General features: G+C 37.8%; 1 protein-coding gene across 1 annotated transcript in view; it reads left to right on the top strand.

The window, feature by feature from the left end:
- NR5A2 (nuclear receptor subfamily 5 group A member 2) overlaps positions 1-26,284 on the top strand; it is an 83,288-nt gene that overhangs the window by 36,169 nt on the left and 20,835 nt on the right. The window contains exons 5-6 of the mRNA XM_026854143.1: positions 7,978-8,097; positions 20,882-21,029. Coding sequence (XP_026709944.1) covers positions 7,978-8,097; positions 20,882-21,029 — 268 coding nt within the window. The remainder of the gene's footprint in view (positions 1-7,977; positions 8,098-20,881; positions 21,030-26,284) is intronic.

The following is a 26,284-nucleotide window of genomic DNA, read 5'->3' as shown; positions in this document are numbered from 1 at the left end:
AGGGGTAAAAGTGTGAGGATTTTCAAAGGTATAATGTTGCTTAGTGCTATAAATTCCTTAACTATGTCCTTTAAAAAACTGAAAAGTGGCTTGATATTCCAAATACTAGTAGTTCCATGAGCAGAGAGTTAGTTAATGAAGCATTTTAGTCCTCTCTTCTCTCTCAGTTCTCTGCCATTGAATAAAGGCTTGAGCCTATTAGCCTTTCTTTTAGCATGGTACCCAGCAGGTACTTTCCTCTATCTGGATACCGATTCACACAAGGCATATAGGAACTAAATAGATGAACTCCCTCTTGAAAGAAGCTGACACTGTCTGATGGATTCTGAAGTTACTGAAGAAAGGGGTATACACACACGCATTCTCAGGCGTACACCAAGTATAATTGCAACTTTATAACAGCCTCTTTACATGCTGTAAAGTATGTAAGTTGAAGTATTTCTGTATTTCCTTTCATTTTTAAATCGTGAAAAAATGTAAAATGCTACCAAACTTGGAGGGATTTTATGGTCACTTCACACTAGAGCTAGATGGCAACAGGACAGTCATCTTACCCAACATGGCCTTGTAAAGATCACTCCCTGCATTTACCTAGAAATTTTATATAACACCCAAGTTTCTAGTAAAGTGCTGGAACAATCATAGTTAATATTAAATCTTTTTTTTCTTGAACTTTGAAGCATTTTATTACTGAGGTTATAGGTAGTAATCACATTTTATTAGGGCATTCACTGATTCTGAAAGTTATGTGGATTTACTTTTAAAACCACATTGGCTGTTACATGCTGCTTTTTGACAGCAACCTTGCACAGGAGGTTTCCCACTGTTAGCAGCAACCCATCTGGAGAGTCCAAATCCTTCTCTACCTGTGTAACAATTTGGAAACCATGCATGCATTCAGGAGTAAAAATTACCCTCTGGAGTGCACTTGTCTTATAAAACTTTGATTTGGGGCGATTTGCTTCACTATAGCATAAGAAAATGGAGTAACAACTCAAGCTATATGTCTGCAATGACTTGTGAGTGATCTCCTAACTACATTTGAAAGAAAGTTCAACCATCCCTTGAACCTGTATGCTTCAGGTTGAACAATTCAGACAGATGTTTAATCACTTCATGTTCACTAGGAAATGGCTATTCAATGGCCGTAGAATTAAAAAGTGGCACTATGAGATGAATGCTTCATGTTATTCCTGTATTGGCATTCCCTTTTAGAAGCGTAAGTAAAAACAATTCAGCTGAATCCAACATGGTTTTATCACATAAATTTCAATCATCTTTTTTTTTTTTTTAATCATTAGATACCCTTTTAAATTTTTAGTAGCAGAAAAGCCCAAAGCTATAGTGCAAGTTGATGCAAATGAAAAGAGATGAAAAAGGATTCTCCAACTTCTCAGAAACTGAGATGTAGACTGGGTAAAAGGTGAGTGTATTGTTTAACTGAATCTGCAGCAATAATTATAAGGAAAATATTTAACTTGGAACAACACAAAAAACCATGACCCCGAAACTTTTCAACAGGTAATTCATCAAGTGTCAGGCTGAAAATACCTCTTCAGAAGAAAAATTGTAATAAATCTGCAGTTGTTGGTTACAGTATGCTAAATATTGTGAAACGCTTTCCTAAAAGAAAGACATGGTGTGATTTTGATAAGATTAAGGGGCATTTCAGAAAAGCATACACATTATTCTTCATTTTACTATTTGGCAATTTCAATGTTCTTCTTCAGAGAAAACAAAAGTTTATAATGATTAACATTCTGAGCTGTGGGAAGCATACACTCTACAACAATACTACTCTTGTGTCGCACAAGCCTTCCTCATCTATAACATCAGCACAAATAGTTTTTCAGATGAGTAACCAGCATTTCTGAGATAAGTCTTTTAACTGCAATTGATAATGCATGATTGTGTATTGCAGCCTCAACAAGCCTAACAAACTTCCGCTGAGTCCCTTACCAAAAGCTCGGGGCCCAGCTGTGTGGGAATCTGGGGTTTAGCAGACAGATGTGACACTCATCCCCAACCCCAGATCACCTTTTTGTCTTGCCAAGAGATAGTGTGTCACCACAGTGTTCAGGATTAGACGTTTACACTTCCAATTGAGAGTCTATTTCCTCCACTCCTGGAAATATTCTACATGGCTTGCATGATGTTGATAAGATATATTATGCAAACTAGTAGTTGTGTCTAAATGTATTCTCATGCATGCCTGCTTTCTAATCCTTGTCAGCAGAGAACTCAGAAAAGTGATTTGAAGTCACCTTATAATTCCAACTGGCAGTGGAGGAACTTGGGCATGCTGCCAGGGAGTTCTGTGTTCAAACCTGTATTCAGATATTTAACAGTGTGAAGTTCACTGTGGATATGAGCAATGTTGTGTGAATTTTTCACAGTGGAAATCACAGTTTCTTTTAGAAATCTGATTTTTAAAAAGTTTTAAATAGGGAACAGTATTTTGTAGTGAAATCAGAGAGTAAGAGCAAGTGACTCTCCCATGCTTGGGGCATAGATTCTGCTAATGCATTGTGACCTACCTTCATCTATTCTTATCCCAAGTCACATGAACTCCTCCCGACCCAGCTGTACAGCAGTTCTACTCTAGTGCTTTACTGAGAAGAGCTGGGATGGCCAATGGCTGGGACAACAAGGGAACCGCCCAAGCTGCAGCCAGCCCTTCCCAAGTGCTGTGGCAGATAGGCTGTGCAAGTAGTGATTCCTTCTTGGGGTGGGAGAGAAAGCGAGATACACCAAAGGTTTCTTTCACAGAGGTCACGATGCTGAAATGTTGTCAATTAATACTGATACTGTGCACATTTCTACCATGAAGTCACTGAAAATATGTTTCCAGGTCAACACAGGAAGGACAAAATCTTAAAACCTTACCAGAATACAGTGCATTGCATGCCACCATCCGCCTGTAAACAAAACACCTGTCAATGGGTATTGCACAGGCAAACTGACTGTGCCATGTCTCGTTCACCATGTCTACCTGTTTACCTATCAACATTCCAGATGCTGCGAGGCCATTTTTGCCTTAGTTGTGCTCTTACGTTAGTTTATTCTGTCTAGCTTTGTAGTAAGTAGGCAGCACAGTGGGATGGCACTGTGTGGTTGAGGCAATGACCATTTGTCTTCCAGCTTATGACTTGAGGAATACACTACAAGTAGTCCAAACAGCATGAGACACAAGGTTATGGATGACTCCAAATTCTGACATGCTTCCTTGTCCTTGCTGTAAGCATAGGCAAATAGGGTTTTGGTACAGGAAATAGGATTTACCTATCGCTATGTATTAATGTGATCAGAAAGCTATCCTTTGCTCCACCTTTGCATCCCTGCTTTCACCTCTGGGACTTCTGCCTGTGCTGGCAACAACTGTTATCCTCTGCTTCACTAACACAAAGTACTTGCTCCTCTCTGCCCCAGCAGCATCACTTACTATCACACAAACCCTTTAAGTCTGCATCTCATCCAGTCTCATCCTCACCTTCAAGGTTTTACCTGACATCTAACTTGCCTTATGTCTTCTCTCACTGCACTGCCTACCCCTTCCCCTTCTTTAAAGCCTCCTCCTAAGCAATCTCATTGCTTCCCTTGTCACTTAGCAGCAGTTTTAGAGATGTGATGGTTTAGTCCTTTCATACTCATAACATTATTACTCTTTCCTGCCCCCTTGCATGCTGGAAATGATCCCCTGTTTCTTTTGAATCACACACCCTCCCTTACCTTCTCCACACCTTTCATTAGAAGCCATTTCTTCAGCAAGAACTCCCCCACTGGTGTGTCTTCATCTGAATGCCACTGGCTGGAGAGGACCTAAATTTAACCATCTGGTCACAGTATTCATTCACACTTTTGCTCGAGGCTAGATAGCTGTCAGATGGGTATCTCATTTGACAACTTGCTTTATCCTTGTGTCAGTGTTCTGTTATGGCAGGGAACAGCTGCAGATTTGAGGAGTGTTGCAGCAGGCAGTTGTTGGCTGTATGATGTTCAGTTTTTATTTATAAGCATTTCCAGTAGTTGGGACAATGGGCACTTTTTTCCTATTGTTGTTAAAACATTGATAATACTCTGAAAGATCTCCACAAACTGAAAAACCTCGAAGTTTAGCCAGTAGTACAAGTTCCTGAGCTTGTTTCTAATTCAGTGTATACCATGATTGAAACTTATGTCCATAATTGAGAAGTCCCAGACTGGAGCTAAGTTATCTTGGTGACAGAATCTTATCTCTTCTCCTGCTTACCCTGTTAATGCAGGCTAGCATGCTTTGGCTTTGGAGTCAGAAGACTGAAGTCCACAAGGTGCTTTTTCCGTAGAGGACCTTACTCTTCAGCCACCAAAACTTAAACCTCTTTGCCTTCAGGATGAGTTTAAGGCACATACTTGTTTTCATGAAAGGCTGATTTTTTCATTTTGCCAGATAATATGCTTCTGCAACTCATTTATTGACATGCCATGGAAACACAAATGTGTTTGATTTCTGGTTGAAGCTACACACATCCTAAAGTTTACCAGCTCATTCTGACATAAGAAGTGATGTGTTACAATATATGTTCAGTGTGATTTATGTTGTTTTCTATTTTTCATTTCATAACAATTAGCAGAGATAAAATACGTATTTTTCCTCATCTACATGTCTTTCAGAAGTTGGCTGGAATTGTTCATTTTAGTAATCCATGACCGTCATTCAGGTCATCTCTATTTCGTCTGAGTGCAAACTGTGAACCATTCTGCTCTGCCGCCAGCTTTCTTAAAATGGCAAAAGCAGCTGGATGTAATAGTCTTCTGAAGGCAGTACTGTGTTGCGGGTGTGTACAGTGCTTTTTATGCTATCCATTTTATAGGCTTTCACTGGTTAAATTACAGTGAATATGGAGGAGCAGATTTTGTGAACCACTAGCAGATGTTCTCTGTTGCTAGTTTTATGAGTCTTGTAGAACAGCAGGAACAGACTATGTGCAAAACATTTTTTTTTGTGATTTTGCCATCTCATACTGTTCTCACAGCACTGGCTCGGTAATGATATGATAAAGCTTGGGAGGTAAGCTTTGATTGCAGACTATCTGCTGTTGGGGCCTTCAGAAAGCCAAACCTGTAAAGTGTAGTTTGTTTTCAAAAGCTTGTGGCCAAGACAGATGGGTTGACTGAAAATATGTAGTTTATAATATAATCAAATTCTTGACCTCTTATTCAGGTATTAGTTGTTAAGACATGGATGCTGAATGTTTAAACTGTCTCACAGTTTGTTTATTCAGATGTAAGCTGTGATAGCTTTGTGTGAAATTATAATTTTGGATTAAATTATTATGTTAGCATAATTTATTTGATTTCTGTAACACCTTGTTATAGAGAGGAAAAAATTGTCACAAAACAGTTTCACATAAAAAGCAAGAGTACTAGAATTGTAAATTTCAAACATTTTCTTCAAATATTGCCTTATTTTAAACCTGGCCCAAGTTTTGGTAGGGAGTGTATCAATGTAGTAATTTACTACCCTCTCTTGAGCTAACAAGTCCTTTGGCTGAAATGGTTTTATAGTCAAATACATGTTGTGGGCAGAGGAAGAGTTCTTTAATACAGAATCATCCTTGCTCTGTGATCTGAACAGAAATGAATTATCATGGGCACAGACAGCATAGGGACAGAGCAAGGCTGAGTTTGTGATAGCACTAGCTTTACTTTGACTTAGTAATATATCCATCTACAGAGCCCACACCTCTTTCTTTCCTCCATCTCTATTGCCAGTGGATATGTGGCTTATAGGAGTTCCATGAGGATACATGTATTAACTGTGACTGTAGGCAGAACAGCAACTGTGATAAAAGATTATTCTTAATACTGGAAAGCCAAAGCATGCAAAACATCTGAAATATCAGAACTGAGTGTTTTCACAACACTAATTCAGCCCTATTCTGTCTATGCATTAAAATCTGTTATAACACAAATGCAGATTGAAGATAAGAATAGGACAATAGAAACATTAACTAATACCGCAGTGATGGATTTTGCGACCTTAAGATATTATTCTGACAGAGATCTTTTTATATCATCTTCCTTGGGTTTTTTGGGTTTTTTTTAAGAACAAAGGGGCAGGGGCATAAAAAATTTATTACAAAAACCCAGACCAAACCAAAATCCCATGAAAATTGTATCATCCTCTAGATAAAGCAGTAGTAGAAGGAATGAATTGTACAGTTTTCCAGCACCTGCTGCAGTCAGGGAGCAGGCAAAAGCAAGAATCGAGGGTCCTAGCACAGACTGTGTGGTGGAACACGATCTCCTACACAGGGGTTCTTATGTCCTTTTCTCCCCACTGGCTTTGTGTTAATCTACTCCCTTTCTCTCCTGATTTCAATTGCTTGCACAGTCCAGCAAGAGGGAGTAATTTCAGATAGATACCTAAGGGGGAGAAACTGCCACAAGAACAGTTGGGAGAAGACTGTGAGTGGGGAGAAGGGAAATTAAGATGAATGAAGGAGGCAAACAATTACTTTGATGTTTAAGATGTTAAAGTCTGAGCTATATGGCAAGTGACTGGAAAGAGGGAGACAACAGTAGGTAACTTCCACAGGTGACACTACAAAAAACTATTAGTAACAAACATTACTTCCTTCTCTAACACACAATCAGAAAACAAGTTTGAAAGAATAAAGTTCAGAAGTTCATTAGGTTGTAGCTGATAAAATTTGAAAACATCTATTGCATTATCTAATTCAGCTCATGCAAAATTTCTCCTTATAATGAGGTTTCCTGTGCATTACAAAATCTAGTTCTAAAGTGGCTGAAATTAGAATGCCTGAGAAAGAATTCTAATAGTTCCATGTCTCAGAAATTCTAAGCATTTCCACTTTAAATATTATCTTTGTTAATTTCTTTTTTACTTCTCAATTTATAGCATTTAAAATCTGTTAAGCAATTGCTATCTGTGTGGGTTCTTAGAATCCTTTTGACTATTTACATTCTATTACCACATCCACACCAGACACTTAATTGTCTAGTCTTTCAGGACACATGTCTGAAGTCAAAGACTTTGTTTAATTTTAGGAAGAAATCAGTAAGTTCAGTAAAAACAGGTCCACAGGATTTTGATATTTACCATGACTTAAATTCATAGTCTGCCTTCTACTAATTTATGATTTTTTTTCTCCCCTTTCCATGGAAATCTTAATTATTTTTCAGTCTTTAAAGTGAATGAAACTGAATGCAATCCAGTTGCAATAGGACTCATTTTAGTGATACACTTTGTTGTCCAATAATACGCAAATACCAAATAACATTTCACAAAAAATTAATGTAGGTTGCTTGTGCTGAATGCCCACTCTGTTCCTTCTGTTACCAAATGCAGTCAGTGATGTGTCTCACTGCTCACTACCGCCTTGTGCACAAGCCTTCCTTGCCCTACCGGTGACACCTGAAGCGGCTTAACTTCTGTTTATGAACAAGGTTTTTTTCTTCTTTTCATAGTACCACAGCCATTCTTAGAGGGAGTGCTTATGTCTCTCTTCACTTTTTCCTTTGCAAGGGACCTATCTCAGACTTGGGCTGCTTGCAGCAATAATCCTATTGAATCTGCAGATTCTTTACTATTTCTAGAAGTCAAGGTTCAAGGATGGGGAGTATGGGAAAGTTCAGATTAGCATTATTTCTACTATTCTTGTTTTGGATAAAAATAATACCCCAATTCCTTGAGCATTTAATAAATATACTATTATTATTACTTTGCATAACGCTGCCATAGTTCTTCTATCCTAAAATGTAATCAGCAGTAAATATTCTATACATTTTACAGATAAAGGTTTCAGCAGTGTCCTATTTATTCAGCTGAGAACAGCAATTTTGTGGATGAATAATTTTTGATAGCATTTTTGTTCTCATGGTGTTAACCAGATGCTTTAAAAAGGACTGACTCCATTGTGTACTGTAAAACTTACTCCCAGAGTGATGCCACTAACGTTCATGTTTGCTTTACAGGTTGATGACCAAATGAAGTTGCTTCAGAACTGCTGGAGCGAACTCTTGATTCTAGATCACATTTACCGGCAAGTGGTACATGGGAAAGAAGGCTCCATCCTTCTGGTTACCGGGCAACAAGTGAGTATGTGGGCTCAGAAGAGTATTGATGGCTTTTTAATAATAATTTTCAAAATAGCAGGAGTTTAACTAGGTCAGAAGCACTCCTGTGTTCTCAGAGATTCTCCACAAATAATGTAGATAAAATGACTTGTGCACTCTGTTCCTAGTCTGCTGATTACAGTTAAACTTAGAAAAGCAGATATAATCATAAGCACTTTGCTTTTCAAATATACTTGTATACTTCAGTGATTGAAAAATAGCAGATGAGAACTATTCCTTGAGAAGTTGTATTTCGTTGGAGCTAAAATGGTTTCTGACAGCAACAACACTCCCAAACTTGATGCTTTAGGTCTAAGCAATTATAGCTAATTTTCCCTTCAGAACTGTGATTTACTCAAAAGAATTACTAGCTGGATCAGAAACCTAGAGAACCTGCAGCTACTACCTCAGAAATATCTTGCTTTTAGAGAAGTATGCACATATGTGAGAAACTGGGCATCTGAGACATCTAATCCCAGGAATATTATTCAGTCCATAGGCTATAAACGCAGGTGTTGTCTCAGGATCTGTCTCGGGGTATACACCCTGCACCTTCTGCACAGCTTTCCAAGGGTTAATTTTCTTCAGATGTCAGATGCATAAATGTCCCAAAATGCAAGAGCAATACTGTGGCAAATATTAGGAAAACTGTGAGAAAACACAAAGGAAATAGGAAGTTTTGTCTCCCTCATACTTTCCAAAGCACACATCTTGACAGTAAAATAAGAACCTTATACCTAAGATTCTTGTTCAGGTTTTAACAGAAAAAAATTACAGTATCAAAGAGAAGCGAAGTATGCCTGTACATTATATTCCTGATTCAGAGTGAAAACAAACAATAGTCCACTGATATTTAAGTAGCTGCAAACTGAACTGCCTCAATTTATACACACACAGGAAAGAGCTCCTTTTTCTAAGATACATCATTTATGTCTGTATGTTGTGGAATCTGCTTACAGCTTTAGTTACAATTTAAAACCTGTAGCCATTTCTTAACACTAAGAACAAGTGTTTATAAGAATGAGAAGGAGAAATAACGGTTGGCATTTATGATTAGAAGGTGTACAGTAGAAGGAAGAAATGATCAACTTGTCCAAGACAGAAGCAGGAAAATTCAAATTCTAGCTATGGAACTGACTCCTGCACCTTCATGAAAAGTCACTAACCTATCTGAGATAAAGTTGTACTCCCTAATTATATAAGCAAAAAGTAATTGCATTACTCTTGATTTATATTGGTGCTATTGATAAAATGACTGATCCCCTTTCCATTTCATCATACGCAAAACATGAACAATTGTACTAGCAATTATTTTATTTACCACATGTGGTGCTTGCTTATTCCTTTGTTTATAAATATAAGTATACTGACAGTTGCCTAAGCCCCACTGAAATAGACACATCTAAATACCCTTAAATTCTAACCATTGTCCCTATTTTTCTACAGCGACAATCCTTACCTCATTAGCCAGTTTTATCTTTTCTTGCAAAATACCCCAGCTGTACATGATCACAAAGGCAAAGCAGAGAATTTCATGACTGTTGGACAACAGGTAGCAGGATGCTTGTGAAATGCAGTGCTTGCAAATCATCAGCTGGTTTTGGAAACTGTATATTTCCAGGCAGAATTATAGTCTCCAACTAAATTAAAACCTGGCTAAATTGGACCGAATGCATCCATTTTTGCCCTGGGTTTGTCAAATAGGTTTAATACATCCTCCTTTCAAGCCAATTTCACTTTCCTATGCCAAAGTTTGTAATTTTGAAGTCAGTGCATGCACCCCCAGAGTCTCCCATCATCTTCTGTACTTTCCTCTTCACACTTAGGCTGCTTGGAGTGCAAGGAGCTGTATCACGAGAACAGCAGACAAGAACACTACAGTCAGCCCTTTCCTTATGGATGAACTCCTTCCCATTCCACCCTTGCTAACAGCTGGAGAACATACTCCCATGTAGGCACCACAGATTCTCCTTGAGAAATAGGGAGACACCAGACCTGAAGTAAATACAGAGTCTCCGGTGCTGTTTTTGAAACCAGAATGAGTCTGAAATCTGCATGTAATGCCACTGTATTGTCCTGATTTTATTCAACTCTGGTCACTGTCATCCTAGATTGAAAGCCAGATTGCTGTGAGGAGTGGGCACAGCTGCACTGACTGCGCCTGCTCTCGCTGGGTTGTACGTGGCATGTGTGTCCATGGAAAGACCACTGGTAGTTGAGGTATTGCAGAAACGCCATTACTATGCCAGTATTCAAGTTGTATGTAATTTGTCATTCAAAAGCATTTACTTTAGAACGTCATCTATTTAAATCATTTCCATGGGTGAAAATCATTCATTGAAGAACCTCTTCTTATTTAGATGGACAAAACTGCATGAGCCAAGCAGAGGGTTTAAAATATTGTCAGAATCACAAATGTGAAAATCACAGAATAATACAGGCTGGAAGGGATTTTAAGCAGTCTCTAGTCTAACTCCTTGCTCAGATCAGGTTTCTCAGGGCTTTGTCCAGTTGGGCTTTGAAAACACCCGAAAATGGAAACTGCACAACCTCCCTGCACAGTCAGTGCCACTGCCCGACCATCTTCATGGGGAAAAGTTCTCCCTTAGTTCTGGTCTAAATCTCTTTTTTTTCAGCTTATACCTAATGCTGGTCACTCCTCCTCCCTGAGCCCTGATGCAAAGCACAGAGCCTGAGAAACCTTATTAGTAAAGTCTGAGGCAAAGGCGGCCCTGTTACTTGCTTAGCCCAGATGATCCAATACAACTGCTTATTTTCCTAAGTGTCAAGATGGACCATCTTGGTAGCATCAACTCAGTCTATTGTCATTCTAAGACACAATGCCAGTTCAAATGTATTTATGAAAGGACTATTATGCCTGAGTCTGTCTCTGTATTAACTGTAAAATGATCCTGAAAAGCCATACTTCTAGATCCAGGCATTATAAGCCTTTGTTATTGCACTAGATGCTGCATACTTGCTGGTTGCTGCCCTGATCCTTTCAGTTCCTCCAGCAGAGAAAGGGAAATAACCATGCCACCATCTCATAAAAATTAATCGATTAAGGTTCAGAAAGCACTATGACACTTCTGATGAAAAGTGCTGTAGATGTTTTTATTTACTACTACCAACAAAGTACTATGAGCAAAATTACAGTCAATCATCTGGCTTTCAAATATATTAACTTTAAACTGAGGACCTGAGCTAGATAGCCTACTTTATTACCTGAGAGGTCATGATTATTGTCACAAGTTAGAAAATTTGACTTGAGAAGCCTCACTCCTTGCTTTCCTTAATATATCCCTCCATAAAAGCTACTCATAAACATAGACATTTTTACAATCACAATCAAGAGGGAAACTGTAAGGGGGGAATTTATCACCACTTAATTAGAACATACCTGTTTTCTCCACTTAGGCTGCACAGCCTCTGTTCTTCAGACACAAAAGTCAAACTTCATCCAGCTCCCCAGGGCCATACCACTGTCAGTTCTATACTAGGTATCTAAAATGGGCTAGTAGTTAGAAGCACACTCCATAATTTTCAAACACATTGGCTGAAAAACCATTACCTTAGGGCATTCCTACCACATTTCCATACATCTGCATTTCCCTCAAGCCATTGGCTTATGAGTTTTACCCAGTGTCAATCCACTGTTCCCACTTCAATGGGGAAAAAGTGCAGTCAGCAACAAAGTAGTAAGCATTGGTCCTTGCACAAAAAAAGACTTTTATTTTATTCTGTTATTTATTTGGTTGGAGTTTCATAAATGAAGCTCTTTTTTGTGTATATGTTTCAAGAAAGCACTTTTTTCAGATCATTACAATTCCTCAGCAGTTCCTCAGAAACAAGTTCCTCCCTATGCTGCACACTTCATTTTCTGCACTAAGTACTGCCCCTCAGCAGTAGCAATTACCATTTCAAAAGGAAATAAAGTAGCACAAATGCATTTTACAACTCTCCAAATTTCATAATAGAAAACAGCTAAGGAGTGATTTGCAATGTGGTGGTTAATTGTAAATCATTGCCAATATGCTCTCCACACGCCAAGTTTTGCAGGCTTGCCATGTGTCATGTAATTTTAACAGACCATTTCTAATTATAGAACTTTAATTCCTCCAACTTGAGCACTTTCCTTTTGTATCTTCTACACCAGCCATACACTGCCATCTTCTAAAACACAGCACACACAGGGCAGATACTAAAGCTCTGTACAGATTATCATTGTTCATACATTTTCATGCTGCAGTCAACACACAACACATTAATTGTAGCCTCGGCTGCTCAGATGCAAGCTGCTAATTTTGTTAATACTTACACTCTACTCACTGTTGCCAAATCTTCCCTCTGCTGAGTTTGGTCAAAGCCTTTCAGATGAAAAAGGCCATCCAAAATCGTGCCTAAATCTCAGATTTTTTTAAGGTTGTTGAAACTACTGTTTTAAAGTCATCACACATACATTTTTTCATCTGGATTTGTATCCTAAAGCACAGCACCAAAGAGCATGAGAGATAACCAAGATCTTGACAGGGTTGTGTTTTGAAGCAAATAAAAATTTAACCTCAATTTAGATCAGAATTTTGTGGCTTGAACCTCTCCCTAGATGGGATACTTTCAGCTGTACCTTACTGAAAGGTACGTGACCTGGGGAATTTTCTGTGGCAATGTAATCTCTGTCAGATTTACGCGCTCGCAAAGAAGGCTTCTACTATCCCAACGTAGCTGTATTTGCCGACGACTTTGGAGAATCTGTTTGTTTAGAGAAGAGACTTGCAAGTTCAAGGGAAGATCACCTTGCTACTGAAAAGGTTCTCAAGAGGCAGCTGAACTTGCCAACTCTGGGCTACAGATGACTATATCACAAAGAAAGATCACCCTGGCAGAAGTATCACTATTGTACAAAAAGTTACAAGAGTGTTAAAGGAAGGAGTGTCTCCAAAAGACAAGAGAAAGGAGCTGGCAAAAAAAAAAAAAAAAAAAAAAAAATTTTATTCATCCTAACAAATTACTAAAAATACATACACTAATCATAGGTATAGAAAGATAATGGATATCTAATGGAAAGCTATTCTTAAGTTCTTGGAAATTAGTGTGTTGTTTGTTTGTTTTAATTTTTATTTGTTCCCCATTAGATCTGTGATTGCAGTCAGGCTTCATAGTTGTACCTGACAGAAAACAGGTATTGGCTTTTGAGGGGCCAAATTTAGAAGTCCTTACATAGGCAAACAAACACAGGATTTGATTCAAGGTGGATACAAATGAGGTCAAGCAATCATTATTTTGCTGTTCAGTGTAGTATTTGTTCTCTTGTATCCAGGCTTATACAGTTCCTCACTCTAGTGGTTTCTGCCTAAAGGAAAACAAGCTTGTGCTAGTTGTTAAAAGTACCTCAATTCTTATGAAGATATTATGCTAGCTGCTTTTCGGATCTGAACTAAATGTTCTCAGCTAAACTAGGTAAAACACTTCAAAATTCCATTATAATGATGAAGTGCCTAATTTGGGTTTGTCCAAATATTCATGAAACATTTTGAGCCTTTCAAGTAGCTATGGACACACCTGTGAACAAACTGATCCCAATTTACATTTGCTTTGCTATTTTGCCATGAAATCATTGTGGCACTATGGTTTTAAGTCTAAAATTCCAGTTCCAGTAAAAAGTCATGGATAGGGCACCTAACTTGAATCCTTGCCTGCCAGAACTGTTCCATTTCCCACATGCTAACTCTGATGTGTTTATAGGAAATGCATTACTTTTGTACACATTACTCCCATAAAGAAAACGAAAGCTATTTGCCTGGAGTCTGACAGCATTTCTTAAAGACTGCTAGTCCTCCATACAAGTCCCATACTAGTGAACTAATTTATCTATATAAATTCATGTAAAGTTCCATATTTGATTTTAAGCTTGCCCAATATGAGAGACAAGTTGTTCAGAGACCCAATTCAAAGAAGAAAGCACCACATCAGTCTGTCCCAACTGCCTATTGGAGTAGTGATGCTGATGGAATGCAAAGTGAGCACATTTAGTCTTCCATTGCTGGGAAAGGATTTAAAATAGTAGAGTAGAAATTTGTGTAAGATAAGGGGGTAATAAGGGGAAATGAACTTACATAGTTAAAAGCTCCTGAAAAAACAGTTTGAGTTAGCACAGTCCTTGTGATGTTACCTAAACATTCACAAAGAATTTCTGGTGATGGTCTGTCTTCCAGTGAAGTTTATGGATATTCAATATTAGCAGTGATTCCATATCATCTCATCTCTATATAAAAAACACAAAGTGCATTGCAGCACTTTGGTAAAAAAATGGATTCTGTTGTAGTCTAGGTTAGCTATGTTCTGCACATTACTTTAATGTCTTCATACAAATAATTTGAAGAACCCAATAGTCACCATTACTAGAGTGGAAAATTTAATGGTGCTGATTAAAATAGCTATCTGCATGAAATTTAACAATACTTTTATTATTATGCATTTTATAACATAAATGTATCTGCTATAGATTAATCTATACATAATCAACTACAGGGCATAGAATTTTTCTAGTCTTGATGTTGTTCTGAAACTTAGACAAAGTAAATGCAGTACTTTGGAGTGTTACTATTTGCATATTATAACTAATTAGCAAGCACAATAACATCATCCTAGGGGAAAGGTCCACTGGCAGCTTAATTCATTATCTTCTATTATTGTGTATCATGTTAAAATGACAAGCATCTTACACTGTGTAAGTCATCACAATTTTAATTAATATATCCAAACCTGATATAAGCATATCTGTTGGTTTTATCCATGCTGAGTCCTGCTCATTTTTTCTACATAAGTGTCTCTTCAAAGTGTTTTTCCACGTTCATTTGCTTAGTAACACAAATACGTCTTCAAATGCTTTAATTAAAGTATTAATTATATGAAGAGCTCAAAATTAGTTTAATAACCACCATTTCAGTTGCCACTGAAATATGTATTTCAGGAAACAGTGGAAGAGTAATTATGGTTTGATAGTAAATTAACTTGCTTGCTCAAAACTGTGCTGAATGCATCCTTCTGAGAGAAAGGCTCATCCACCCACATAGCCATACACTAGAGCCCACCCACAGGCTTTCAGCAGTATCAGGACTTCAAAACCCAGGGCAGACCCCTGTGGGCCAGTCCCCAGGCTTTCAATGCAGTTTGTAACCGAGGAGGGAGCAGTGGCGGGGAGCACCCCCCATCAGCAGCAGCCAGCTGTGCTGGCCAGGGTTGCACAGAGCAGAGTCAGGTCAGGAAGGACAGTCCCTTTGCTGCACCTAGGCATCCACTGCCTCCTTTGCCTTTGTGCCCCAAACACACAGTGATCTAATTTACCTCAGTCTGCTAGAACATTTGTTCACTGTACAGGTATTCTATACAGCTACTGCAAGGTCTTTATTCCTTACTTGCACAGTTCCTCTTCTGACTGAAAGGAATGTCATTCAGTCAGTACTGGTAACAGCCATCAACAAGTAAAATCACTCTAATCCTATATTCTGGAGACTGTTTCAAGCTTTCAAGGGATGATACAGTTCCACACAACATTTTCACACGCCATATGACCCCACTTGTCATATCCTAGAAATGAAACACAGTTTTAGAAGGAAGGAAGGAATCTGATGCCACCACTGAATGTTAGGCTCCGTTTTGTGGACATAGAGAGAAGACCACCACCTGACTCCACCCAGTGAAACCAGGGATTTGGCTTCAAGAAACATTCATTACCATGCTAAATCATTTCAAAAACAAAAAGGTACAAGTACTCCCTGTATTTCTGGCCTTCAACCCCAGCATTTATTTAGCCCAGGTTATAGTTTCATGTTGTAAAGAAGGTTTGTCTTTTGTTCTTGCCTTGAACTCACCGTGTTAAATGAGACCTTCATGTGAGAAAAACCTGACGAATTAGTCACTTCCAACTCTCTCACCTATGTGGTTATCAGTTGAGAAATTATTTGATAGCTGAATATCTAAATGCTGCTGAACTCACAAGTACTTTATCATGATATATTGTTTTAAAGTAGTATTTTCACAAACAGTCAGCACTGGCCTAACTCATTTTCACTGACAGCAAAGAGATTTGGACTTTTAAATCACTATCAACTGTATCAAGAGAAGAATTTAGAAAAATATGCAATATTGCCATATTTTTCTGCAGTCCATTTAAGTTATGACCCTCTTACTAATACTATCATCTTTTCTCTTTTCCTCTGCTGCTAGTGCCTCTGTACTGCCCTGCCCTCTCACAGAGCCTGCAGCTTCATCCACCTCATCCCTCTGCAACACAGGGAGCAGGAAAAGCCAGCAGCAAACTAGGTGGTAACTGTAAGAGGTAGCCTTGAGAAATGCTGAGGAAAGTATGACATGAATGCTGCCTGCCCAAGGGACTTACGCACATGTTTTCTACTTCAGATTACCAGCTGGAAGTTCCCTCCTTGAGTTAAGCACCAAGAAAATCCTTTCCAAACCAAGCCAAAGGTTCCCCCCTTCTTTCTGCCCAATACCCATGATCAGAAAATATCCACAAGATGGGACAGATTTACCTGAAGAAAGTTGATATTTCTCACTTTCAGAAAGATACCTCAACTGTCAGGCTATATAATTATTTATTTCATGACTCTTTAGACTGGAGATTTGACCCTGGATTTCCTATACCTCAAGTGGCTCCAGCCACTGGCCTACTGAAGAAATCCTGCCTTTGGTATTTTTGCTGCCTTAGGTAGATGAAAGCCACATAGTTCATAAACCTATAAAGAGCTCTATCATGAGCTGGACATACAGTTATCTACCACTGTCATGGCTTGGGTAGTGCCAGCCATGACTAGAAGCAGTTTGGCACCCAGAGGGCTGGTAGAAGGTGGAGCTGTGAGGACTTTAAGCACAAAGTTAGGTGGCAGCAGAGCAGATGTTTTGAGTATCTAGTTTTAGATTTAGGTATTTCATTTAGTAAATGGTATACTACAGCACAGCCTGCTGTATAGCAATGTCCATACTAACTTTAAACATGCCAGTTTAAGCACCAGAATGGCAAGAACAGACAGCAGTATAAATTATTCAGTGCTGTTCTGTCTGCATTGCTTTGGTACCAAGCTAATCCAATAAGCCTCTATCATTACTTCTTCATCATAACTATATTCATCATGCAAGGTAGCACTGTTTACTGGTACATGAAGAATTCACACTTCCATTTGTCTATGCAGCCATAAATTTACACCCATCATTTTACTTCCAAATTAAGTTATTTGGAAGCTTCATCAAAGCTTCTGTTTTAAAAAATGCCAGTCAACAAACCATCTTCAACATCAAAATCAACTGTAAAATGCAATACTATTAATTGGGAAGCAAGAATAATTTATTTCCATTGTGGATTTGATTTTACCAAATGAAATTTATGGTACAATAAATGCTACAGTAAATGCTAAGACTTCGGTAGGCAACTAAGTATTTTGCTCAAGATCCAGGCTGTTTCAGTCTTTGTCTTTTAAAAACATTTTTAATCATGGTCTGGAAGGTAGGAGAATTAATACACCTTTTAGTATTTTAGTATCATTTTCTGCATTCAAGACCAAGCAAGCAGGACAGCATACTCTTTAATGTGACCACTTTTTCAGAATAGACATTAACTGAGGCTTTTTCATGCACAGTTGATTTTGTATAAACTGATTGACACCTTTGGGGGTCGTCTTTCCACCAACTCATAATTTTGCTCACTCTTGAAAAAAAAGCCTTCTGCACACCCAGTATTCTCTAGTTAAAGCTGAAAATTCAACTCATCATATTTACACAATTAAAAAAAAAATCCATTCTACGTTGTTTTTAATTGCAAATCCTACTCAAGGGACCAATTCTCCTGCTTAGGAGGCAGCCCTGTGCCTTCTACTAGAGAACCAACTGCAGTCAATTATGGTAATGAAATGTCAATAAATATAAAAATTTAATACAGCCTGCTCTTGGTGAGTGGCATATGAGGACTTGCCTCCCAGACAAATTTGCTGGTGCTGCAAATATAAAATGCACCTGAAAGAGTAGCAGGTTGCCTGAGAGCTCTCCAGTAGAGGGATGGTGGGAGATCCAGGCATCTACTGGGTTTTTCCATTATGGCATAATCGCTGCACTAAGGCCACTGATATTCTTGACATCCAGACATCTTAACTCCTTATTATGATGTGAATAGCATATTTCCCCCACAAACTGGAACCTCAGTGAGGGACTTTGAGCTTTTCCCCCCCCTTAACAATTACAAAAGGGAAATTAAGTTGTGAAAGTTGATATTTATATGTGACTGGTTTCTCAATATGAAGTAGTTGAATCACGTCACTATATTAAACTGCTCTTTGAGTAAAAAGTATTTGAGGTATGCTACTTTATTTTTTCCTATTATTTATATAAGTATATATACTTACATATAAATAAATAAGTATAAATGTACATATAGAAAGAGAGAGAAATAACAGAGGAGATAGAAAGTAATTTATGAAAGATGGTTCGGCTGGGGTTTCCAAAGACCAGATTCTAGTTTTGTCACAGATTTCTTTAGCCCTGAGTAAGCTATTTAATGTCACTACTTCAGTTTTTCCAGGTGTAAAGGAGACCAATAAAACCTACCTCACAGGATACTTAAGCATAATCCACTGACTTAATTGAAACATGAGTACAACTTTAAATGCTTTGCAGAGTTGAAGCAGTATTATTCTTAACATCCATACAAAAAGTGTAACTTCATTTTTCTTGTACAGTTGCCTTCAGTCAACGTCTTGGGAGCACTAAGAGTACATATAATAAAATTTCTTATTAAAAGTCAGTAACCTATTGATTATATTAAGGTCATCACTAGGAGAAGTTATTGTTAATTCCTTTCAGTCATCTCTCTATCTTTCCCGTCTGAAATTTCATCAGATTTGAACCCTTTTTTTTGCTTTACTGTTGTTTATACTTGAACAGAATCAATTCAATAGTTTTGAAATTAAAAAAAAAAAAATCGTTCATAATACATGTTCCTCAACAGTTTTTTAAAAAAATAGATTTAAGGCATCAGTGCCTGGAAAAACAAAATTTTGCAGTATTGGTCTGTTTTGTCTGGTGATGCCTGGCTGTTCTTTATTATAGGAGACCTTGAAGATGGGATTAGGACAGTGATACCTTTAAACAAATCAACTCAAAGTGTGCACTTACCATTGTGTTTAGTCTTAGTTAAGAGCCAGACTTCACTTATGTGTACTTACATGAAATATGGTTAGCAATTTCCCTGTTGTTATGGAGGCTCCTAAAAGAGAAAGGTGTTGGTAATATTAGAGCAGCCAGGCAAGAAAATAATTTTTTTTAAATGTGTCAGTAGCCCTTTTAGGTCTCAGCCAGTTGGCTGGGAGCAGCTCAACACAGGAGCAAGCAACACACCTGGCCGTCTTCACAGGACAGTGGCATCTGTAGGGGATATGTAACACACACCTGAGCTGAGCTGAAGATGTTTCAGCTGAAGCAGTTGCACCCTGCTCCACGCTGCTGTCACTGTGCTGGAGCTGCCCAGTCTCACAGTCTCCAGCCCAGTCTCAGAGCCAGCTCACTCCAGTCCCAGCCCCAGCCTCAACCCTAGCGCTTCACCTTTGCAACGTGGTGTTCCCGTAGCTGCAGTACCCAGGCACTTTCCCACTGCTCAGCATCGCATGACAAAGCATGCAAAATTTAACAGTGCACATCTTCAGAGTGGCAGAGTCTGGTACAGCCAACCACAGGGAAACATCCCCTTAATGGAACTGGTATTCACCAGGAAAAAGTTTCACTATGTGAGCAGTGGGGAGGTTGCCACAGATTCAAGGACTGTCTGGGGGTGTGTTGTCTATGAAAGGCTCTAAGTATACTTTGCTTGTGAATATCACCTTTTTAATATCATGTATAAATTCCAGCTTTATGTTGGATCTCTATATACAAGTGTCACTTCAGAAAGCTCATAGACAGGTCGGCCTCCTCCAAGAACAAATGGGCAGCATGACAAGGGCAGCAGACCCCCAGAGCAGTCCTGCTTGTTTCTGTGCCCCAGAGAAAGTAGTTTCGTGCACTGTGGTTGCTGCTTGGGTCTACGCAAGTACAGCTGGCCAGTGTCACACACCTGCCTGCTCTTCCTTCAGGAGGGGAGGACTCACCAGAGCAAGTCTGTTGGAACCAACTCCGACAAATACCAGGATTTTGTGTAGTTAAGGAGAACAGAAACCACCCACACAATACCTCTGCTTCCTGTGGGAATACACCAACATTTCTGGACTTGAATAGATGTTTCTGGCCAAGTTATGGACAGTGAACCATTTCCCATGAATACTGTTAATGTCCCTCTGGACTAATACACCCAGTGTAAGCATGAAGTTTACCTCATCAGTCTTTATTTGTAAGATCATACAATTACAGTGAGAACAAAAGACATCAAATAAATAAAACAAACTGATATGGAGACAGCTACAAGTGTCATAAGCAGTTCTCATACATAATGCTTCTAAAAAAAAAGAAAAAAAGACAAGCAGAAAAACCAGCATTCACAGTGATGTGACATACCATTAAGATATATGGATTAATAATATTTTCAGTAGATACCATTGTGCTAAAATCAGTTTATATATAAAAATCATCTTAACTTGATAACATCTTCAAATTGAGAATGATTCTTTTAACCAGGTGTATCCCAGTTGTACAATTCAAGCAATTGCTTGAAACATGCTAAAGTGGTTCTACGGGCATAACAACCAGACAGAAATACAATTCTCTTTTACAGGTGGATTATTCCGTAATAGCATCCCAAGCTGGAGCCACCCTCAACAATCTTATGAGCCATGCACAAGAACTAGTAGCAAAACTTCGTTCCCTGCAGTTTGATCTACGAGAATTTGTATGTCTCAAATTCCTGGTGCTGTTTAGTTTAGGTAGGTACACTCTACTCTTCATGCTTAATAATGTTATTTTTTTCTAAAACCACTGAAAATATTTTACTTTTCTTAAATTTTTCATGAAAAACATGATTTTAAAATATATTTAATGAGTTTCACAGTAATCTGAGGATTATTTTTTAATTAACATGTGCAAGAAAATGATGTATAAGGATTACAAGTGGGTTTCTATGGAAATGGCAGCTAAAACCTACAGAATTTAATAGAGTATTACAAGCTTTCTGTATTTCTCTATGTTATTTTGGAATATTCAGAACAAGGATAAAATTCAATTAGAAATTCTAGAGAACAGTGGAAAATACAGATTACCATGTTTTTCTATGATATTGAATGTAGTTATGTAAAGCAGATGGAGTGGGGATATGGTTGAAATATCCCTCTTTTTCAAAGACATCTGTGGTAAGTACAAACAATCTTTGCTTATGATGGCTGTCATATCATAACCCATAAATCAGTAATGTATCTCATAGTTTTTAAAAAGTGAAAGAAACTCTTAAAGTGCAAATTAATGATAATAGCTTTATGACAGATCTGGCTAGGACATAACCTTTAAAGGGATGTTTTGTACTGGTGGAGAGGACACAGAATGGGAAAGATACCTATGCAAGACAAATTAGTTAAACTGGTGCCCTCCAATGAATCAGTCAAGAAAAATCACCAGTGCCAGGAATAAAAAAGGGCTGAGGGAGATGGATTCCTATTGACTTCATAGGAACAGATTTTTCTGCCTGTCCTCTGTTTCAGGTTTGGACTTTGTTGACTTAATAAAGCTGGTCTAAATAAACTTTGGCCAAGTAAATTTTTATTTACTGTCAGACAGTTAGAAGGAGAGGTTTAAAAACATAAATAAGGTCAGACTCAGTCTCACCTCCATAGCCAAAACTCCTGTTTTACTCAAAACATATTTTGTCTACAAAGAGAGTGAACAGTCAAGCCAAGCACAACAGTGAAAGAAATATGAGCAGTGGTGATATTTAGTAATGTTTTTCTTTAATCTTCAGGTTTTTAAAAACGTCTTCTGTAAAGGAATAAAATTCTACAAATAAATTATTATAATACAATTGAATTAGACTAAAAGGAACAGTTTTGGTTACACTTAATTACTGTCTTAAATACGTCCTTCCATGTGGTGTTTATAGAATTTGAACTTGCTTTGGAAAATTTTAGATGAAGCTCTTTAAATACAGGGAGCATAAAAGATCAGTAATTCAGAGGTACAGGACATGGAACATGCATAAGAAACAAAAGAATTATTTTAAAAATTAGAACAATGCTACCAGGATTGACTGTTATGAAGTAGATACATTCTCAATCCTAGGAAGAGATGATGAATTTCCCTGGTAACTATTAACACTTTGTATTCAGGGCTTCATTGCTTTCCATGTCTTAAATTCAGAGAAGGAAAAGTTATCTATTGCAGAAATTATGTTTTATGAATTAATCTGATGAATAACAAGAATTCAGATTTGTTAATTCCTAATAAGTGGGTTTTTCAGTCATTAGACAGTGGCACAGAAATGTCTAAAGAGCCTGTAGCTTATCTCTGATAAAATATTTAGAGAATTCATCTCAGTTCAGTGATATTTTAAATTAGCTGAATAAGTGAAGTGCATTTGGAAAATTTTAACATTTAGGTGGCCTTTTTGTTTGATTGCTTTCATCAGCTCTTCTAGTACTTTGCATTGGTTTAGGAATTGTTCTTACACCGTTAGATCTTCTGCCAGGTAGTGTGTTCCATTTCTGAAGCAGTTGGGCAGGAATACCTTGCAAGCTTGTACCAAGCCAGGTTATCCAGTTTTTCTCTCATTTAGGCTACTATGAAAAGAGCTAATTCTGCTACTATTAGGAGCCTTATAATCACATAACTTGCATATAAAAGTGATGTAGCTAAGAAAGGTTCAACACCTTTGAAACCAATTAGTTCATTATTTAGCATACTGCATAATTCCATTTGCTAATAGTCAAAGCTAGACATTAGTCTACAAAGAATAAAATATAAAGATGTTACCACCTGACCTACAGGACTGAGGCAAATATTTAATGAGAATTATGACAAAACCAAAATCAAAAACACAGATACCCTTTCCAGCTAAGTACTTAAGTTTGTGCCCAAAAGTGCAAATGAATCATCTGGCTGAAGTTAATAAGATGCCTCACATCCTAAAAGTGAGTTAGGTTTTTGAAGACATTGAAGTGCCCAACAATGCTGGTAGGCACTCAACAGGGTTGTCAAAACTAGCTAAGCATCAAATTCTATATAAGTAACTGGGAGCAATTACTGTACCCAAGTATCTAGGTGCATTTGACACATACCTACATTTCTTAGGCATCTCAACAGAAAACTGGTCTTAATGCCAAAAATATACCACTTAATCAAAAAAATATTTCAGAAACCTCAGATGGCTCTTGAAAGTCTGGCCCTGTAATGTTTAGCTGAATAAAAAGCGCTTAAGACATACCAGCCTTTTTACATTTCTAAGGATGTTCATACCACAGTGTTAACCAAACCAATAAAACCTTATGCTATTGTTCTTAGTACAGTGCTTGGTTAAAAATAAATGTCTAATAAAAAGCCTCTCAAAGCCAACACTAAGTCAATAATCCACAGAATTAATTTATTGAGAATAAGTTGTTTGGTTTTTATAACTGTACAGATACAAGACTGCCTTGTAAAGCTGTTTGTTATTCATGGCTGCACCGTATTGTCTGTCTCTTCACAAGGTGGCAATCTCCTTCAGGGCAAAGAACTTTGTCTCTGCCTTTTTACCTAACATTTCAGAAGTGATTATCTTAGTAAACTAACAGTAAAATAATGTTCAAAACCCAAAGCACTTACAATATTTTTTCAAAACTCAAATCATATCAGTTTTGCTTGCTAGATTTTCAATGAAAGGTAATTGTTCGTTATCTACTCATCAAAGGTTCCAAAGGGTTTATTAAGGAAAATGCTTTTGATTGATGGCAGCATTAATGAGGATGCTTTGAAGCTTAGACAGATGCATGTTTACTGTAGCCTTTGCGGCTAGCAGTGCACAACTCTTCCTGCATATACCCGCTCCACTGAGTGATACACCCAGGCACAGGAGCTCAGCTCCTCTCTCCATCTCGTCTGTCTGGGCGCATCTGACCGACACTGCCAATTATATAATGGTACAGTTGACTCAGCAATTATTCTGTAAGCCAGAATAGTTTGGTAACTAGTTTCTTGAGAGTAGCATCTCTTTTGTTTAGTTCTATATAGCATTAATATATGTAGTTACATAACTTTTAAATTCCCTCCATCAGTTATAAAAAGCAAATGTCTTTACAGCTAGGTAGAGCTTACCTCTCTGTACATAAGTTTTCTTTCACGCCCATGGATCTTCATACTTCAGTGACTGTCCGTCTGTCTACCCTCAGTGGTTCCTCATACCATCCTTCAGTCCAGCCACTGCCAATCTGGAAAGGAGGAAGTCCATCACACCTGAACTATTGTTTTCAGCAGATAACCAGTTCAGCTGAATCAGTCCTTCAGCTTTTCTTCTCCCACAGGTTAAAAAGAGAACAAATCAGTCCTTACAACCAGCACAATCATCACAATCACACTGGAGATTACCATTTTGTGGACAGTTCAGACTCAGCTGTATTTTAGATTAACATGAGCCTCGATTCATAAGGACATTAAACCACCAGCAGAGACTGCTTCCTTCACAGCTTCGCTGCACCATCAGTGGTCAGTCAATTACTCTGTCAAAACATAGGAAGTTTGGACTAAATTTAAATTCCATCACATTACTCTGACCAATTTACACAATCTACAGATCTACTACACTAGTCCATCAGGGTTCCCTTAAAGAACCACAATCTTTCCATGAGTAGGTCCTCTGTGGTAATTCCCTCACTGTGTACCTCCTCACTGCACATAAATGTTTGTTGCTTTCCTCTCTCACTGCACACCAGAACAGCATTATACTAATCAACCAGTGTAATTGACAGCTGAGATCACAGTAAAGCAAATAGAAACAGGTCTTGTGATCAAAATTGCCCATCACAGTTTTGGTTGTGTAGCTTGGTATAACTGCTAAGCCATCTTCTAGTCACTTCTTCCCCTATTTGATCTCTGACATACATGTCTGAATTCTGCACCAACATCTGTCTTTGCTGCAAATGATATACTAGATGCTGATTGGATGTTTTATTTGAAGATAAGCCGGACTTAAGATGAAGCCAAAACGTTTTGTTGCAAAGGAGCAATCCATCTACCAGGATTATTTATTTGAAAGAAGTCTTCTGTTTAGGTGGCCTAAAAATAGCAATCACTGTTATCAATCTCCATTTCAATTATCTTGGGCTATTACCTTGCTTTGAAGTAAATCAGGATACCAGTTCTGATAGCAATTATCCTTGCCAACCTTTCTTTGATTGAGGTTTACATCATATTTGCAAACCCCAAAACATGCCTGTTTTCTGGGACATCATTCCTGTGTTCTCACATATATAGGTATTCTCCCCTTAATTCCAACTAAGGGAGTGAAAGTAATCAACATCCCAAACCACAATTTAACTCAGGTATATCAGCTGCTTTTTTTTTTTTTTTTCCCCCCACAATCTGAAGATGGATTAAAAAAATCTGTAGCTCAAGAGATATTGCATCTGACAGGTTTCTTTCAGGCAAAAATAACCAAGACACAGCCATCACAGTTCAGCAACTGTAATCACACAGTAGAAAGTTAGTGGCCAGGCACATGTTGCAAAACTGGGAAAGAATAAAGAAATCTTTGACAGACTGGAGTGTTAAACCTACTTTTAACACTATTTTATAAACTCATGTCCAAAACATGAAAAGAGAACATCTGAGAAAGATGCTGATCACATAGGTGTATAACTGTTTATCAAATTTACCACTAAATGAGAATAAACATATCTGGCTTTCCCAAAGCTAGCTAAATTGGGCATAATGCAGTTTCTTTACGCTAATCCCAGAGTAATAATAATCCACCTAATTTTTTCTATAGCATATAACCAGTATAGCTCACAGTACACATTATCAAAAAGTATGCCTAAAAATACATATAGATGGTTTATTTGTCTTTAATAATTTCTGGTTTGAACCAAGATACAGTACAGATAGAAAAAGCAAATGTGTCAGTTTATCAGCCTCTTTGAACTTTCTTTACAAAATTTGACATTAGTTTGGAAACTCCTTTCTTTCTTTGTCATAAATCAGAATTAGAAATTTAAAAACCCTCAAA

This window comes from Athene cunicularia, assembly GCF_003259725.1.
Source record: "Athene cunicularia isolate RWA chromosome 8 unlocalized genomic scaffold, athCun1 chr8_part1, whole genome shotgun sequence".
Classification (NCBI taxonomy): Eukaryota; Metazoa; Chordata; class Aves; order Strigiformes; family Strigidae; genus Athene; species Athene cunicularia.
This window is presented reverse-complemented; position numbering and strand designations above follow the sequence as displayed.